The following is a 16,513-nucleotide window of genomic DNA, read 5'->3' on the forward strand; positions in this document are numbered from 1 at the left end:
TCTTCAGTTTCACCAAAAGCATTTCATTCTCCCACAGCCCACTGAAGAAGTGTGCCAGACCTATCTGCCCTCCTGCAGGCCGTAGATATGAATAACGTTTTCGTTCACAAACGCGATGCCTCACACGCAGTAATAAAAACATACAGGGTATAGAATATATCAGATAAACTGCAATTACATTTCCCAGAATAAGATGCCTTATTCCTTTCAAAAAAAGAATGCTCTTTTGAATTCAACACTGGATGAATTAGGTATGGCACTGCTGCCTGTTTTATTGAATAGTTGGCTGTATTCTCCAGCTACGGTGGTGTTCCCAGCCCTGGGCTTGTTATATTAAAATGAACTGTCACCAAGTTAATACCTCCATATGTTTCTCCAGCAAACCATGAATAATTCAAGGAGTTTGGATTGGTTGAATAACACATATAAACTTGCTCAGCAACTTGCACTCTTGACACACACATGTGAGAGGTTTCCAGCTCGACGGGCCAACAGGACAATAAAATGTTGCAGAACAAGCATGTTTGGGTCAGTAGCTGTTGTGTATGTGTGTGTGTCTGTTGTGTGTGTGCGTGTGTGTGTGTGTGTGTGTGTGTGTGTGTGTGTGTGTGTGCGTGTGCGTGTGTGTGTAAATGTCCGTAAAGATGGTTGATCTTCTACGAACATGTACCGTCATCGTGCTGTTTCATTCGGTGTAGAAAGTTAATATTCAAGAAGGGATTCATTCTGCTTTTTTCCGTGACAACGTGCTACGTGCAGCTGAGCCTCGCGGGCCCACCGAGAGGCCATTAGCATCCGACCTGTCTTACTGTACCTGTGGTGGTTCCTATAGAAACACACACGAGGGTGGAACATGTTGTTGCATTCACCTTTGAGCCTTGGTAAACAACAGGAAGCCTCCCAGTGAAGTGGTTCACTCACTCACCGTGCATCATCTGAGACACAAGACGATCGGCGGTTGACAGAACAGAAGGACATTTTGACTTTCAGAGAGAGAAGAGCGTGTTAGGCGGATTCACATACTCAGGACTGGGAGGTGGGCGAGACTGAGATAGGAGTGGGTATGTTCTTGAACACAGCTTCTACCCGGAGGTCCATCCCCATTAACACCAACCTGCAGGGTGCTCGCAGGCGGCAGCCACGGTAAGAGAGGACCAACAGTCTTAGAAAACACTGTTGTGACACCATTAGGTGGAGTTTTATAACAAACCTCCACATTCAGATTTCCAGCCCCTGGACACATAATGAGCATGTATGACAAATTATATATGTCTGAAAAGCCAGATGCATTTGGAGCAGTTTGAACTGACTTTAATCGATTTATATTCCATTAAAAGGCGATCAGATTTAGCCTATCAAGGTCAGTTCACATGTCAGAAGAAGAACTACTTTAAAAACGAATGTCCTCTGTGAATCTGGAGGGAGCTATTTAACAAAATAGTATCTGATGAGGTTGTAGACTTAAATCTTTAGCCACAGGAGCTGCTTCCACTCCGGCCCAAAGTTTAAACTTGCAAATAAATCTCGATCTTTGAACTTGTGCAAACTATGTTTTTTATTTAAAAGTCAAAATCAGTTGGGATACTTTCAGCCCTGAAGGGAATCGTGTAGTTAGGAAAGAATAGAACATTTATGAAATGAACCAAATAATGTTCTGCGTCAAACGCGAAATTTGATGAGGCATCGAATCAGAAATCTTATTTGAATCACTGTTGGATAAAAATCATTACATCCCGTGTGTGTGTGTGTGTGTGTGTGTGTGTGTGTGTGTGTGTGTGTGTGTGTGTGTGTGAGACACAGAGAGCTCCTTCACACATCAACAGCACAGGAGCAGGAGTGGAGTGGCGGGGTGGATGGGCGTGGGGGGCAGCGAGCTCGGACACAGATGCCGGTGTCGAGTGTCGGGGAGGACAGAGCCGTCCTGCTGGGCTTCGCCATGATGGCCTTCTCTGTGCTCATGTTCTTTGTGGTCGGCATGACTGTGGTCAAACCTTATGTCAACAGGTGCACTCTAGTTTGTCTGCTGATGCTAGAAGATACGTCATATGTCATATGATACAGTCCTGTGACTCATAGCATGTGATTTTAAACAACACAATTAGCGCTGACAGTTGCTGTCATTATTCATAGTTTGTCAATTGTCACAAGTTGATATGGACTGAAGATATTCAATTTAAAATAATATCAAATGAAAATAGAAAACCGTTACATTTGGGAAGGAAGCTCTGGCTTGGACAGACCAAACTGTTGCTCTTGTTTTCCAGTAACTGGGAGGAGGAGGCCAGCTGTGTGCTGCTGCAGGCCGACATCCTGGAGGAGTGGGTGGACTGCAGAGGTGTGAGCACTGTGCCTTGCCTCAGGGTTACGGTTAACCTCACAGACTCCAATCAGAGGGCTTTTCTCCACTTAGACGAGGAGTCGGTCCTCCTCGCTTCTGAGGTAGGGATGAATGGCTGTGAATTCCAGGTTTTAGGTCCTAACGTACAGCTTTATGAGCCCCGGGTTTGAATCTGCTTCATATCAGGTGTGGCTTGTCGACTGTGAGGGAGGAACACCTGCAGGTTACCCGAAGACCTCGAGAAGAGGGTTTGAGCATTAAGGCTTTATGTCTATACAACGTTGTATTAGATCAAATCAAATGTCGCTTGCCCTGGACTCACAGTCATCCATGTTTTCATATTAGACATCTCAGCAGGGACTTGAGAAAGCACCTGTGAGAGAAGTGAAGGCAAAAAGCTGCACTGAACAAGATGACAGGATGGAAAACTACTCTGAATCCTGCACCCTTGTGAATAAGCCAGCAGATATTATTCGGAGATTCTCTCATGCTGCACTTCTGCTCCATTCGGAACATTTTTTCAGTGATAGTGCAGCACATGGAGGCTGTTCTTTCTTTTTTTTTTCCAACTGACAAAATACTGAATCAAAAAAGAAACTTGCAGCTCGTCTCACTGATTGCAATCAGTGCCGCAGGCTGTAACAAGCAGGTCACTTGATAGAAGTTACACTTGAATCATATCTCTTCTTTCTCAGTGTTTCTACGTACCCAAATGTCAGATGGACAGAACAGAACTTCAGCAGGAAGTCGTGAAAGTGAAAAACAGCTTGGACACTCAGCTGGGGAGCACGTCGTCGTGCGTCACTGACCCGGCAAGGCACCCCGGGGACGTCATCCTGAGCAGGAAGTACACCTTTAAGAAAGCCCTGTATGCATTGCTGTGGCCCTGCCTGATGCTGGGCGGAGGCGCTCTGCTGGTGGGCCTTGTGAAGCTGACACAGTGCTTGGCCCATCTCTCCTCGGAGATGTGCAGTGATGCTGCAGTGGGCTGGCTGACGTCAAGATACACTCGGGGCAAGCTGTACGGAATCCTCCGGGTATCCAGCGTGCAGTCTCCCTCATGACATATCCAGTGCTTGTGACAAAAAAATGTGACGATGTAACTTGTGCTTAATGTGAAAGAGTAGTCCAAACTGAACTCATACTGCACGCAACAGTACATACTTTGTGAGGGCAGCTATTACTGAAGCGTCATCCCACATGAATGTCAATCTTTTCATGAAGCACAACAGTGCAAACGTGCCTTGTAAATTACACACATTTTACTTGCAAAAAAAGCAATGTAATAAAAATACCTGGTCATCTATTTAGATAGGGAGAAATGTTTTTATTCAACAGTACAATAAATGAATGCATACAGGTTTCTTTTAATCAGACAGTCATATGAGGATAACTAAAACAAGTATTTGAAGAGTTTTCATGATATATACTCAGATGGATATAGAACTAACATATGGGTTCTGGGTCTTTTAAAAACATGCAGGGTCGCGTCTTCCTCCTTATTGTGCTTACAGACTTCCACTTAGGGCAAGAGATCTCCACTCGGCGTGAAGATCGTACACTGACAACAGCATCGAGTCCTCGTCCTTCATTCAACGATCCACCTCTGCTTTGTCATTCATATCATTTCAACAACTAGAAGCTGTCTACTGGGTTTTGAATGAGGATGGTGCACATTATGCATGATTCCGGCTTTTTTTTTTTTTTTTTTTTTTTTGGGTTAGCAGTTACATTTACGAGTTTGCTTACATTTAAAAATACAAAAATATATTACCTCTGTAGTAATTCAAGGAAAGCATTTGCACGTGTAGTAGCAGTTATCAGTATCTGTTACCTTCATTGTGACTTTGTTGTACCTCACACAAGTAACAAGGTCATTTCTGTACATGAAATTCAAGTAAACAACATCAGGTCAAAAAAAAAAGAAAATAAAAAGTAGATACTCGAGGACCTCATGCATGATGCAGTGTGAGAAGAAGAAACAATTACAAAAGGGAAATGGCATAATTTAGAGAGTTCTTCAATAAAGGTCATGGGGTCTAGTATTCTCCGTTTGGGTCCGGCCCACTGCTCTGTCGCCTGTACAGAAGCACATCTCACTCGGATCGGTTTCCCGGGAGTTTTTTTTAAGTCCGTAGCCATGTACAGAAAACAAAAAGTAGACTTTCAGACAGACTTGAGTGTCCAGGAAACCGCTCCGTTGTGTATCATTTGGTAAAGCTGGAACATTTACTGACCTCTTACGTATGCGTCTGTGTGCAGCGAGCGAACCTGCAAAGACTATTCTTCCACACATAAGGGTGACAATCATCGGAGAGAAGAGGGAAGAAGACACTCGGAAGGTTGACAAAAAAAAAAATTCACTTCGGTTACTTTTCCTTTACCTGGACGTCACGAACTGGGACCATATGGCAAAAGTGAGGAGAGAGTCTGCCTTCAATGACCTGTCAAATGTGTGACTGAGAACAAGAAGACAGGAGCAAAACTCGACTGATCAAACATTGTACAGATGGCTTAGATTGAAGCTCCAGATATAAACCTGGTGAGGAGAAGCAAAAAGGCAGGGTCCAAAGGCGCTTCTCACAGTTATTTTTGTTGGGAAGAAGCAGAGGATTCTGTTAGAGTGCAGCATTGTTTTTTTGTCCTCTTCCATGTAATGTCTGTACAAAGTTCACTGACGCACTCGTCTGTGTGAGCATGTCGGGGGGGAGATGAATGTCTCTCTCTTGTCCTACTCTGACATCAACTTTTTCCTTTTTTCCTGCAGTCTACAGTACATATTAGGAATCACAACTTGCATAGTGTAACAGCACAGCACACGAAAGGAACCCTGCACATCCCACATCCCCCCCCCCCCCCCCCCCCCCACTGCATTTCTTGCCTTTCATCAGCCAATTCAGAACATCTTCAACGGGTCGACCAGCAGAAAGGTTTTCTCCGGTCCGTCTGTGTTCCGACTGCGCGGGGTGGACATCAGCCACAAAATAATACTGATAGATGAAACGAAACAAAAACAAATACTGCAGAGATCAGTGCTATGAGGACAGACAAGAGACTTGGAATCGCCGTGACTATTTTTTTCTTCTTCTTTTACAATAAGACAGCTAAATAGTGGGGTTACACATCTCGTACTTTGGCTCAGTAGAAAACAGACTCAAAAAGGAATATGTGCACCGAATGCATACAAGTCTATGGATACACCGCTGTACAAAAGTCAGTTATCTGGCGTTGTTTCGAAACACGTCATCTGTAGGCTACAAATAAGTTGCTATTTCAGTTAGCGTTACGTGTTAAATGCTATCTAAGTGTAACAACATGTCCCCCGATCAGTTCCGCAGTTGTTTTTCACGATTGTAAAGGGGTGATGATGATTTTGTGGTCACCCGCCAGGCCTCTCATTGTCCCTTTCCTTCCGTCTCAGCTAGCCTGGCCGTGTGCGCCGACATCTCCCCTCGCCTTCATCAGTTTAAAATAGGTAGTGGAAAAGAAGCAGTGAGTTCACCTTTAGAAAAACAGTCTGTGCTTCATGGTACACCGCTTCATGATGTCTTAATGCTGATGGTTGTAGATGTACAGAAAGGAATAACGAATAAAAAAAAAGATCTAGTAGTATAGGAGATAGTCTGTTCACACAAAAGAAGGCAAACGTTTTGTCGAGGTCCATTACACTTGCTTAGTTCCAATGAAGAAGACTGATGGAATATGACGTCATCTGAAGTTCATAGTGCAGGGAGAGAGAGAGAAGTCAGAAACCTGTGGAAACAGGAGCATGTATGCATTTTGTCCCTGAAATAGGCCCTTCTAAGCACCCTTACGTTGTGGTGCTCTGGTAGGTAATGTTTCAGAGTCACACGCTGGCAGAAGTATCACCAGGCCTTAGTGTGTTCGGGGAAAACACCTCGCTCGCTTCTCAATATTCTTTTGGTTCTTAGTGTGCTGTTGTTGCCACGGTCCTTTTTACTCTTCTCGTGTATTCGTCGTCATTTCAGTTCATGGCATGCTGGCGGATTGTGTGGAAGATCCAGTCCATCTTGGTGGTCCAGCCGCCGTGGTGAGCGTCGTTCATCTGCTTCATGAAGTAGTCCAGGGCCTCCTGCTCCGTCTTGTCCAAGGCCAGCGTCTTTCTGATGTAAGCGATGTCGTCAAACGACTGCAGCTCGGGCATCCCTGAGCCCAGCATCATGGAGAAGAGGTTGATGAAGAGGTTGGCATGCTGCCGGATTGCCAGGTACGCCTTGTAACACATCTCCTGGAACCTGAGGGAGGAGAAAGAAAAAAGAAAATACAACAAGGGATACAAGCATGGAAGAAAAGACAAGTGAGTGATATTCTACAAAACCCAGAGAGAACAAACTGTTGATGCCGGTACCTTTCAAACTCCCTTGTTTTGGTGCACTCTTGGGTTCCTTTGCTGATAACGATCAAGAAGTCCTGTGTGAGCACAAAGGGAACGCGTTCTCTCTTGTAGCCAAACTTCTTCTTTTTGTGGTCGAGGAAATGGCCAAAGTCTATGTGGAACAGCTGTGAAAAGTAAATATGAATTCGTTCATTTTTTTTTAAAGAGAGAAAGGGTAAGTTCGCATGTATACACACAGAAAAGGAATCCTAATGCAATCCTTACCTGTCCATCATCTTTGACCATGATGTTGCTGTTGTGTCTGTCCCCTATGCCCAGGATGAATGTGGCTACACAGTAGCCCGCACACGACCGCGTGAACAGATCTATGGCCTGGTCATACCTGAGAAATCAAACAAATGGAAAATAATAACAATTCAGTGGCCGTATGGAACTATTTCCATTTTTTTATGTGTTTTTAGACAGTAAGTCTTCACATTAGTCTTTATATTATCACTAACGCCCCGTCGACACTCTACATGATCAGGAAAAGCTGTATGAATCACTGTTTTTGCCACTCACATCTCTCCCTTGTTCTTATCCTTGAGCCACTGATGCAGTGTGTGGCTGTTGAACTGCAGTGCCCCCTTCAGGCCTCCTTTACACTGGATCTGCATGATGGTGTGAGAATTCCTCACCACCTCGATCAAACCCACACAGTCACCGATTGACAGACAACCGTACGGCAGCATCCTGGGGGAGGAAGGATGCGAAACATAAAGGGAGGCAGAAATAATTAGGGCAGCAGTGACAGACTTCATATTAAATGACTTGTGGTGGCGTGCAGGGGTTGCCGCTAATCTGCATTCGGGTACGAGTGCAGAACATGAAAGCATCCAGCGCCTGTTAATATGCACCTGCATCCTTGCTGTCATGGTGAAGCGAGGAGCCTACCTGAGATCAAGGCCTTGGTTCTGCCAGATGTTCTCCATTATCCTAATGATCTGCAGCGTCAGCATGTCCTGCCTCAGATCTGCGGAGGCAGAGAGACACGAGGAGGTGGGTGACAGCAAGGTGAATATTAGCTGCTGTGCTGCTCTTTGATCAACTCCACGATGCATTATGGAGCAGAGCCGTCGAAGTCAATTTTGCCACAGACGGTGCAGCAAAATGCTCAAGCCGCTGTGCTGAAGTGTGATTCCAATCACGTGGCTTGTTCTTTCAGAATTCGATGTAAAGAACAGGGATAGGGTTGTGTTTGTGTGCCATCATATGCCCGACAGGCTTAGAATGAATTATGCTGCATGCTCAGCAAGAGCTTTTTCAAGTCTGTGTGTGTGTGTGTGTGTGTGTGTGTGTGTGTGTGTGTGTGTGTGTGTGCTGATACACAGCACGGGTGGGCAAATAGAGACACAAGGGAAAAACACAGAGCCAAAACTCACCATCTCCATTTTTGAAGATGATTTCGTTGTTCTGAAAGAGCAGCTCTGACATCATATCTGGGTTTTCCCAGTTAAGCCATAGCGGTCGCTTGGCTGATGACATCATCCTGCATTCCTCCAGGCTGAAACAGAGACAGGGATATGTTTGAGGGGCCTGTGCTCCCGAGTCCTGACTCAAAACAATATACCGGTATACATTATTTCATCCCAAGCGAGTCATGTGGACCGAGTTTGCTGTAAAACGAGGCGGCGCTTCAGGAGCATGGAGTTCATAATGTCCCTAAATACACACAAAACACTGGCATTGTGTTTACATAATAACATTTTAAGCCTTCGAGGGGAAAAGGCAAAAGCAACACTTGCTAAGGAAAGTAATTATATTCAAGGCTATTTTTCAGAGGAGGGAGTTAGATGAGAGCGCTGATGTACCGGATGTTTCCCAGCTGGTGTGCCGGATTCAGTGGAGAGGTGAAGTTCTGCAGGGCGTCCATGTAATCAGGCCTTCTCATCTGCTCCACCAGAAACTTCATTTGAACCTTAAAGAAGAGAAACCATCATATGGGTTCATCAAACAGTAGTTCCAGGCAGCTGGCGAGTCCCTCGGCCTGGTAGATGTACGGTGAGTACAGTCTGTTTTCAACAACATAATGAGCCGAGTGCAGCTTCTACGAGCACCCGTCTTGTGCTGCGTGGCTGGCTGCTGGTCGTTTCATCTCTGATAAAGGCTATCACTGGGTTGATAATGGTGCATGAAGATATTATGTTAATTTGCTAGTTAGCTAGCTAACCAATGCATTCGCTTTGAACCCATCATCAGGATGATTGACACTTTATTTAGTGGCCACAACCTCCTTCTTGTAGCCAGCACTTAAACATTAAACTGATTATTTGTGAGCTAGCGAACAGTTTTTAAATGAGTACAAATCAGACGGTTTACTATGTCGACAAATATTTGAACCCTGTTTTTAAATGGTGGCGCATTTAAGTGGCCATTATTTGCATTATTTGAGTGCAATTATAAGAGATAGACATTTTTGCCTGATGTACTGTTTCAAAAGTAATTCCATCGTATTCTAATAAGGAACAATAATTTGCTATTGCGGCACTTTTCACTTCAGGCTTTTACTGTGAAACATCTTCAATAACACCTTCAATAACAGCAGCTGAACGTCAATAATGTTCAGGAAAATACAGTCAAGCTGAAATAAACAGAAAATAAATAAACAATATATATATATGCTGACAGTATGCTTGACATTATTATTAAACATATCAAACAATACATGCCAGTTTGTATTTAAGAACATTCTGAATTAATACATGGCTATTATAGCAGCAAGCAAGTGAAAAAGCAAATGTCCAAACTATCATTCTACAGTGTTGTACTGTGGCCTGATTGGTCCAGATGTTGGTAAGATTAAACTCAATGATTCGGTGAATCACAATTAACAGCTGCCGGCTGCCAGATTACCTTCTGTGCCTCGTCCTTTTTCTCCTGTTTGAGGAGGTCCGTGAGATTGATGAGTTTCTCCATGGCCTCCACCTGTCTGCTCAGATGCTTCAGATACATGCCACAAGCCCGGCAGTACGACTCCAACAGCAGCCCAAACCGCTGGCTCACTGTCTTGTTGTGCATCTCTGATCTACACAAATGTAGGCAAGAGAAGAAAAAAAAAATATGAAGAGGCTGCCTGTGTGCTGATGGGAAATGTGTCCAGCCTCAGCTGTTTTCACATAACTTTCTTGCCAACCAGACAATTTACCGACCGATTGCTTGAAACGCGTCATGCGGTGCCATTGCAACGATAGAAAGCTGCTTGAAAATTGGCAACGTTTTCCCCCGTAAGCGGCATTCAAACATCAGTTTAACCTTTCGAGTCACGTACAAACGGCTCCACAAATTCTTGAAAGACGACCTTTTTAAATCAACTCACTTCAAATGCCAGAAGAAAAAATGTCCTATCCTCTGATTGGTTAATGCCCTTTTCAGCAGGAAGCGTGCCAGTGGGTTATCAAGGTACTGCTCATACTTAAGAACCTGGGCACAAAAAAAACATTACATGACAATAGTGTCATTTACCTAAAAACACTACTACAGTATATGAAACTGAAGCATCAACTGAACCACACACCTGAACCAGTTGAATAAGGTACTGTGAGAGTTTGTCATCAGTTAAGTATTTCTCAAGGCACTTTACGGCAAACTCTCTGATCATAGGATCAGGGAAGTTGCAATCCAGCAACTCCATGGCTTGCTCTGGCTTGATAGCAGGCCAGTCCTTCAGGAGGCAATACATCTGAAATGAAAAAATTAAAATTAAAGATGGATACACAGTATATGTTTTTCTAGCACTCTTGCATTTTTAAACAACCCTTACAATACATGAGACAGTGTGTTTGATCGGTGTAAATATCAGCCGAGGCGCATTAGTATAACTAAGTCAGGCACACGCCCATTGCCCAAATAATGTCCTTCAAAATAAAGGTGTGTCAGCAGTGGAAACCTGAGCTTACCTGAGCAATCTCATCTCTTGAGTTCCATTTCACAGCCAGGAGGATCTTGGGAAGGATCTCTGGCATGTTGACGCAGTCTTGTCTGAAATAGTTTGGGGAGAGAACAATGTAGTACAATGACTTTTATGTAAAACGTAATGGCTTTGACCCCTCAGAAACCCCATATATCGGCATACAAGTGCACAGCCATTACCTGTGTCTCCAGAGAAAGTCTTTTTCCTGCTCAGTGATTTCAGACAGCGCATCTCTGTTACACACCTGTCGTAGCTGCTCGTTGTCAGTGTCGGTCAGAGGGTTGTCACGCGCCAGTCTGTTACTCTAAGACACCATAGAACACATGCAACAGAGCAAATGAAAACTGAACAATGCCAGTGCCGTATTGCGTCACACAGAACTGAATTAAAAGGAAGTTACTGTCTGTGGTGAGAGTGAACAACAATGTGGCAGCTGCTCAGAAGGATTATCAGATCTCAGTTAAACAAAACACACAGAAAATGAATTCTCGTTATCTTACCAAACCGGTGTGGCAGTAATTAAAGCCAAGCTCTCTGGAGATGTTCCAGTTTGCATGGTCCTCAATGATGGTCATTTCAGGGTACTTGACAGGGCAACTGAAATAGTCAAACTCCAGCTCCAGACAAGGGGTTTCCTGCAGCATTAGAAAGTGGTGGGAAAGGTGTTTACTGCGATCAAAGAAAGGTGCCTGTGTCAATGAGTATTTAAATAGGCGGGATAAGAGGCTTGAATCCGGCTCTGAAAATCTACAGGTCGTCACCAGCTCGATTCAAACTGGGTCATGAGGCTTAGGGGTCAGTCGCAGACATGAGCATAATACATAGTTCAAAAGCTTTGAAAAGATTATGTTTTTATGCCATGTTATTCCATCGTCTTTGAGTTTCAATACGCTGGTCCGTGTAACTGAAAGTAATCTTCTTTAACAACCTGTGTGTACCTTAAATGACATTATAATTCTAAGATTGTGGCACATAGAGTTTTGCATGTTTTTTGCTCAATAATATTCTCTAGTTAACTGACACAAACAAACCTCAAAAAGGAGAGCAACTGTCTGTTTACATTTGAGATCTGTCCATCAAGCCGCTCTGTAAAGAAAGATGAGACACTCACCTTGTTGGGGTTAGAGCCTGTGACACCGATAGGGTTGAGCAGGTCTTCCAGGCCGTGTGGGACAGGCCATAGGTTGAGCGCCATCTTCCCTGATACTAGTGTGTGGGTGTAGTCAAACAGGTTAATGTTGCCCCAGGCGAGAGGACAGTGCTCCTGCAGGAAAATACCAGAAAGATGATGCATATGAAAATGATTAGAGAGGCAACCGCTCGAGGCTATGGAACGGACAGGAGCCGTTTATTTCCCGTGCTTATATTAGTTCTGTGAGAACTGCTTTAATTCAAATAGGAATCAAACGAGATTATATTTGAAAATGTACTATGCTCTCAGGTTTTCGTGATATTATTTGGTTGGCAATTGGTTTTTTTTTCCAGTTTTTCCAAATAGCCATTCAATTCATTAACGTGCCGTTATGACCTTTATATGAAGTTGTTTTCCTAGTTAGTGGGAGAGACAACCATTACAGCGCTGGACTCAAATGACCTAACCCACAGGAAAACAATGTCTGCATGTAATCTAGGGTTACTGTTTTACCGTATTGATATCAGCCTCATTGCCGTGTCAAAGCTGTATTAAGTTACTGCTCATACAAACCAAACAGTTCCTACTCCTGCTGCTTCACAAGCGTTCAGCTGGTGAAACTCTCTGCAGTGGCTTTTATTGTGAAGCACTCGGACACAGGAAACGCAATGTATTTGTCTGCCTACGGTTATCGTTTTTGAAAACTGCGTCTACGGAACACGACATTTTGTCATTTTTGGTACTTTTAGACGGCCAATCGGGTTAATCTATTGCAGAAAGCATTGAAACAAGAGGGAGCAACCACATCAGAGCACAACTGCTCATGGCATGATGGAAGGACAATTACTGATTGACTTTGTTGTTACAACACTGCTTTGTTTGTTTGGCTGCACTGAAAGCAGATACCCCCGTTGCTTTTTTGACATCGTGTTCAACTTTAACAGTAGCTAACCTCTTTAGCTCCCTTCCTTCCTTTCACAGAGCAGATGGAGAGGCAGAGTCGGGCAGCACGGGGGATGTCTGGAATGTACATGTCGTAGTTCAGCCACTCGTTCCACCTGGAATAAACAGGGAAGGTCCCATGAACATAATCAATCTCACTACGGTCACACGGCTCAGTGAGAGCCCAGACTATAGAACGCCAGCCTTCACTGCGTACTACCTGGGGTTTGAGCAGGGCACGCGCTGGGTGTTGACGTTGTCACACAGCTGCTCTCCACCGTGGTATATCCCGGTCCTGACGTAGATCTAGAGCAGCCACAAGAACAACCGGTAAAGATAACGTTCACCGCATGTCCGACCGCATGAAGAGAAGAACACTGTGCTCCCGTCTTCTAAGAACCTCCGAGGTAGTGGAGCCGCGAGATTATAGTCAGAATGTGTTTGTGTCAAAACAGAACAAAGCGGAGAAGCTATAAATAAAACACGGTGAAGCAGTCATAGCACCACACCGGCGTACCTTGTCAATGTCTCTGATGTTGACATTGACATACGTGGCGCACAGTATCCTGATCCTCAGCGTCCCGTTGATAGTCCAGAGAGACTTGGTGGCTGTTTCCCCATTCATGTAGGGCGTTGCTGTGGATATTCGCCTTGCATACGACGGCATAGTGAAGTTGTCAATGGGCAGCTGGGAATACAGGCTGTCTTTTGCCATTAGCATCAAGTTGGGCATCCGTCCCAACATGATACAGCTGCGCACATACTGTCAAGGACACAGAAAGTGACATTTTGAAGCAGCCACGATTGTGACATTTGGAAGTGATTCATGCTGTTTGACATGTTAGGCCCTTTCATACAATTTCTAGGTTTATCAACATGTAAATGATTGGATGTTACAAGTACAACTCAGCAGTAACAGAGACATTCAGTACTTAGTACTTATATAACAAGATGTATACAGTCTCTATTCTTGAATCAGCACATTTTACAGGCATCACATTTTCTCGTAAATTTCGTTTCATGTCACAAATGTCAACATTTGTGTTGGATGATAATTTGATGTGAAATGGATCTCTCCCCCCACTAAGTACACTAGCATCAGACGCAGCACATGTAAGATTAAATTAGATTACCTTGTACTGACTCAGAGGATATTTCTCCAGTAAGTACTCGTCACAGCCACAGACTTTGAGGATGTACTTTCCCTGATACTCCTGTACACACATCTTTAACTGCTCCTGGGAGAGCAGCATGCTACGTGTCTTCTTACGGATGGCTTCGGCAATCACCTGCTCTGGCACATAGTCATGGTTGATCTTAAGGGTGTACTTCTGTTTGTCATTGCTGGGAGACACAATAACCCATATGACCACAATGATTTGACCTGAGGGAAAAGAGCACAAAGGTTTAATTGATATAAGTGTATGTATGCAGAGAAGGAGCAAACAACACAACTGTAACATGTTTGCATAATACATTTTGAGCCCAAAGAAAAACACCCCACCTTTATCTAGCTTGTTATAGATGTGCCGGGGAAGTTCTACAGAAGATTCTACATTGGGAGGATAGACGTACAAAGCTCTGCTGTGGGGTCCGTTAGTGTCTCTAAGGTCCACAGCCTCTTTGCAAACATTTAAAATGTTCCTTCTGAAGTCCTGCACTTCTGAGTCTTTCACCAAATCAAACTCACATATGGGCATTCCAATGGCAAAACCTGAAAGGAAGAACAAATGCTTGATAAACACTCAACTTTTTTTCGCCATTTTTCATGGGAACAACAGTAAAACAGTATTAGGTTAATTCCCCTGACTGTGGGTAATGACAACGCCATTAATGAATAGTACAGTAGATTGTAATGTAACTGCATAATAATTCATGAACCATACCTATCTCTCTGTTGAGAATTTTCTCTTCTCTGTTGCCTACTGGCTCAATGACTTTGAGGAAGGCCTGGAAGAGCCGAAGATCACACAACCTCCTGGTCTCATCGTAAAACTCCTCCCGCTCTGCCTCCTGGGTGACACTGACAAAGATGTAGGAGCTCTCCTCCTGCAGCAGATGGTAAAGAGGGTACTTCCTGGCCTCTTTGAAAAGATCATGCTTGACTGTAATCAGCGTGGCCTCCCGGAGGCACTCCAACGTGAGAATCATGCCATTTGGCAGAAGGCAGTCCACTAGGATGCTGGGGGGCATCAAGTGCATCCCCCATAGTTCTCCCGAGGAAGGCCTTGGAGGCATGGTCGTGCCAACAAATCTGCTATTTTCAGAGTCCACTAATTGTCACATGTGCAATGTCAACCAACTGCGAGAAAGAAGGAAACAGGATTATATAAGAATCACTGACCTGTGCACAATAATGCAGAGCGCTTGTGGTAAACATTTGACTTAAGCTAGAGCTGCATAGTGACAGCATATAAATATGCTAAATATACACTTGTGGGGGTACCCCAATTCATCATGGGTTGCCAAAAAAAATTATATAAAATGCAGTAACAGCATAACAGGGAATGGCTGTAGCACCACTGTATATTTCTTCGTTAAGTGTTTGTGAGCAGACTATATTGCACAAAGCCGTTATGTGGAGTTACTTTCGATCAGTTTGACAGCGGACACATTCATAGCCACTTAGCTGGCTAACTGTAACGATGTCACCAGCAGTAATTTAAGATGGCAATGCACACTTTCGTAAATCATTATAACGTTAGCAAGTAACGTTAGCTTAAACTAACGACAACATAACTTGTCATCACATCAGACAGAAATATAAATCTATGAAAATAACTTTTGCTGAAGTGAGTGGGTGTTAATATAACTCGTGCTAACTCAAAGAAGGCAGCAAATGAACTGATAAATGTCCAGTGATGTCGAATGGAAGCACTTCAAACACCATGTAAACAAACATGTGCTAACAAGCATTAGCATTACACACACATTAGTTAGTTATAGCATGTAGCCTGGGCTTGACAGTCACCTCGACTAGCTCGTGTTGTGCTACTCGGTGGATCAACATTAGGTGTTGTTTCTTAGCTCGCTAGGAAACCATGCTAGCCAAGTTCTCTAAGCAGATCAATGTCATCTAACGCTACAATATGAACACCTCGACTGATACACAAGCTACTGTTAAGTCTGGCGTACAGTTTGTCGCGTGGGTAACTGTGTAACGTTAGCTAGCTGCTTAGGATAACAGTAAAAGCGAACACACAACAAAACACGTCAGAAACAAACACAAAGCTAACTACCTGTGTCCGATAGCTAACGCCAACCGGTTAGCCGCAAAGCTAGTCTGCCAGTACACCCATTAGCAGCTGCTAGCTGAGTAAATCCCATCCGTGCCCGCTCGACAAGTCTCAATCAGCGGTGCTAGCTCTAGCTTGTTAGTCCATCCAAACAATGACACCGAGGGGTCGGGACAGACCCGGTGTACGTGGAGATAAGACGCTCCCAGTGATCGTGTCAATATGCTGTGGTGGAATAAGTCTATAATGCTTCATTATGTTCTTCATCGTGCTGTCACGAAAATAAACTGAACAGTTTGGTAGCACGCTAGCTCCACATAGCTAACGGTAGCCTGTTCGAAGGCTGCTAGCAAGCTCATCATCACGGACCGCCCTCCCACACAGAGTGAGTGAGCTGGTGGAGAAAAGCGGTTTGTCATGAGAGGAGGCTGCGAGCGGAGACCGCTTGTTCACTGTTTACTTCAATAGGACATTAAATGCCTCTTAAGAAATGCAACTAAATAGTACAATGAGAAAAAAAAACTGTTGCCAGAGACAGTCATTATGCAGAGCCGTCAGA

At 44.1% G+C, this 16,513-nt stretch overlaps 2 protein-coding genes across 2 annotated transcripts; one reads left to right on the top strand and one right to left on the bottom strand.

Moving 5' to 3' along the window:
- Positions 1-1,063: 1,063 nt before the first annotated feature.
- kcnmb3 (potassium calcium-activated channel subfamily M regulatory beta subunit 3) lies at positions 1,064-3,402 on the top strand (the record flags this gene model as incomplete). Its single annotated transcript, XM_079285042.1, has 4 exons — positions 1,064-1,143; positions 1,801-2,004; positions 2,265-2,439; positions 3,034-3,402. The coding sequence occupies 4 exons, from the start codon at positions 1,064-1,066 to the stop codon at positions 3,400-3,402; spliced, it is 828 nt and encodes a 275-aa protein (XP_079141168.1).
- Positions 3,403-5,222: 1,820 nt separating this feature from the next.
- On the bottom strand, positions 5,223-16,321 carry LOC306788710 (phosphatidylinositol 4,5-bisphosphate 3-kinase catalytic subunit alpha isoform). Its single transcript, XM_079284313.1, has 21 exons — positions 15,958-16,321; positions 14,605-15,020; positions 14,223-14,432; positions 13,852-14,102; positions 13,236-13,481; positions 12,939-13,024; positions 12,729-12,834; positions 11,756-11,908; positions 11,145-11,279; positions 10,824-10,948; positions 10,631-10,712; positions 10,249-10,413; positions 10,051-10,154; positions 9,588-9,759; positions 8,546-8,652; positions 8,117-8,238; positions 7,629-7,707; positions 7,257-7,427; positions 6,960-7,077; positions 6,708-6,859; positions 5,223-6,594 (listed from the first exon to the last, which is right to left on the bottom strand). The coding sequence occupies exons 2-21, from the start codon at positions 14,954-14,956 to the stop codon at positions 6,324-6,326; spliced, it is 3,207 nt and encodes a 1,068-aa protein (XP_079140439.1). The 5' UTR covers positions 14,957-15,020; positions 15,958-16,321; the 3' UTR covers positions 5,223-6,323.
- Positions 16,322-16,513: the final 192 nt, after the last annotated feature.

The sequence above is a fragment of the Melanostigma gelatinosum genome (genome assembly GCF_949748355.1).
Source record: "Melanostigma gelatinosum genome assembly, chromosome: 15".
Classification (NCBI taxonomy): Eukaryota; Metazoa; Chordata; class Actinopteri; order Perciformes; family Zoarcidae; genus Melanostigma; species Melanostigma gelatinosum.

Excerpts from the sequence above, each read along its gene's own strand:
- LOC306788710 (XM_079284313.1), bottom strand. The coding sequence starts at position 14,956 with ATGCCTCCAAGGCCTTCCTCGGGAGAACTATGGGGGATGCACTTGATG. Across the intron at positions 13,482-13,851 it reads ATCCTCTGAGTCAGTACAAG|TATGTGCGCAGCTGTATCAT; the intron begins GTAATCTAATTT and ends TGTCCTTGACAG. Across the intron at positions 6,860-6,959 it reads TGGTCAAAGATGATGGACAG|CTGTTCCACATAGACTTTGG; the intron begins GTAAGGATTGCA and ends TACTTTTCACAG.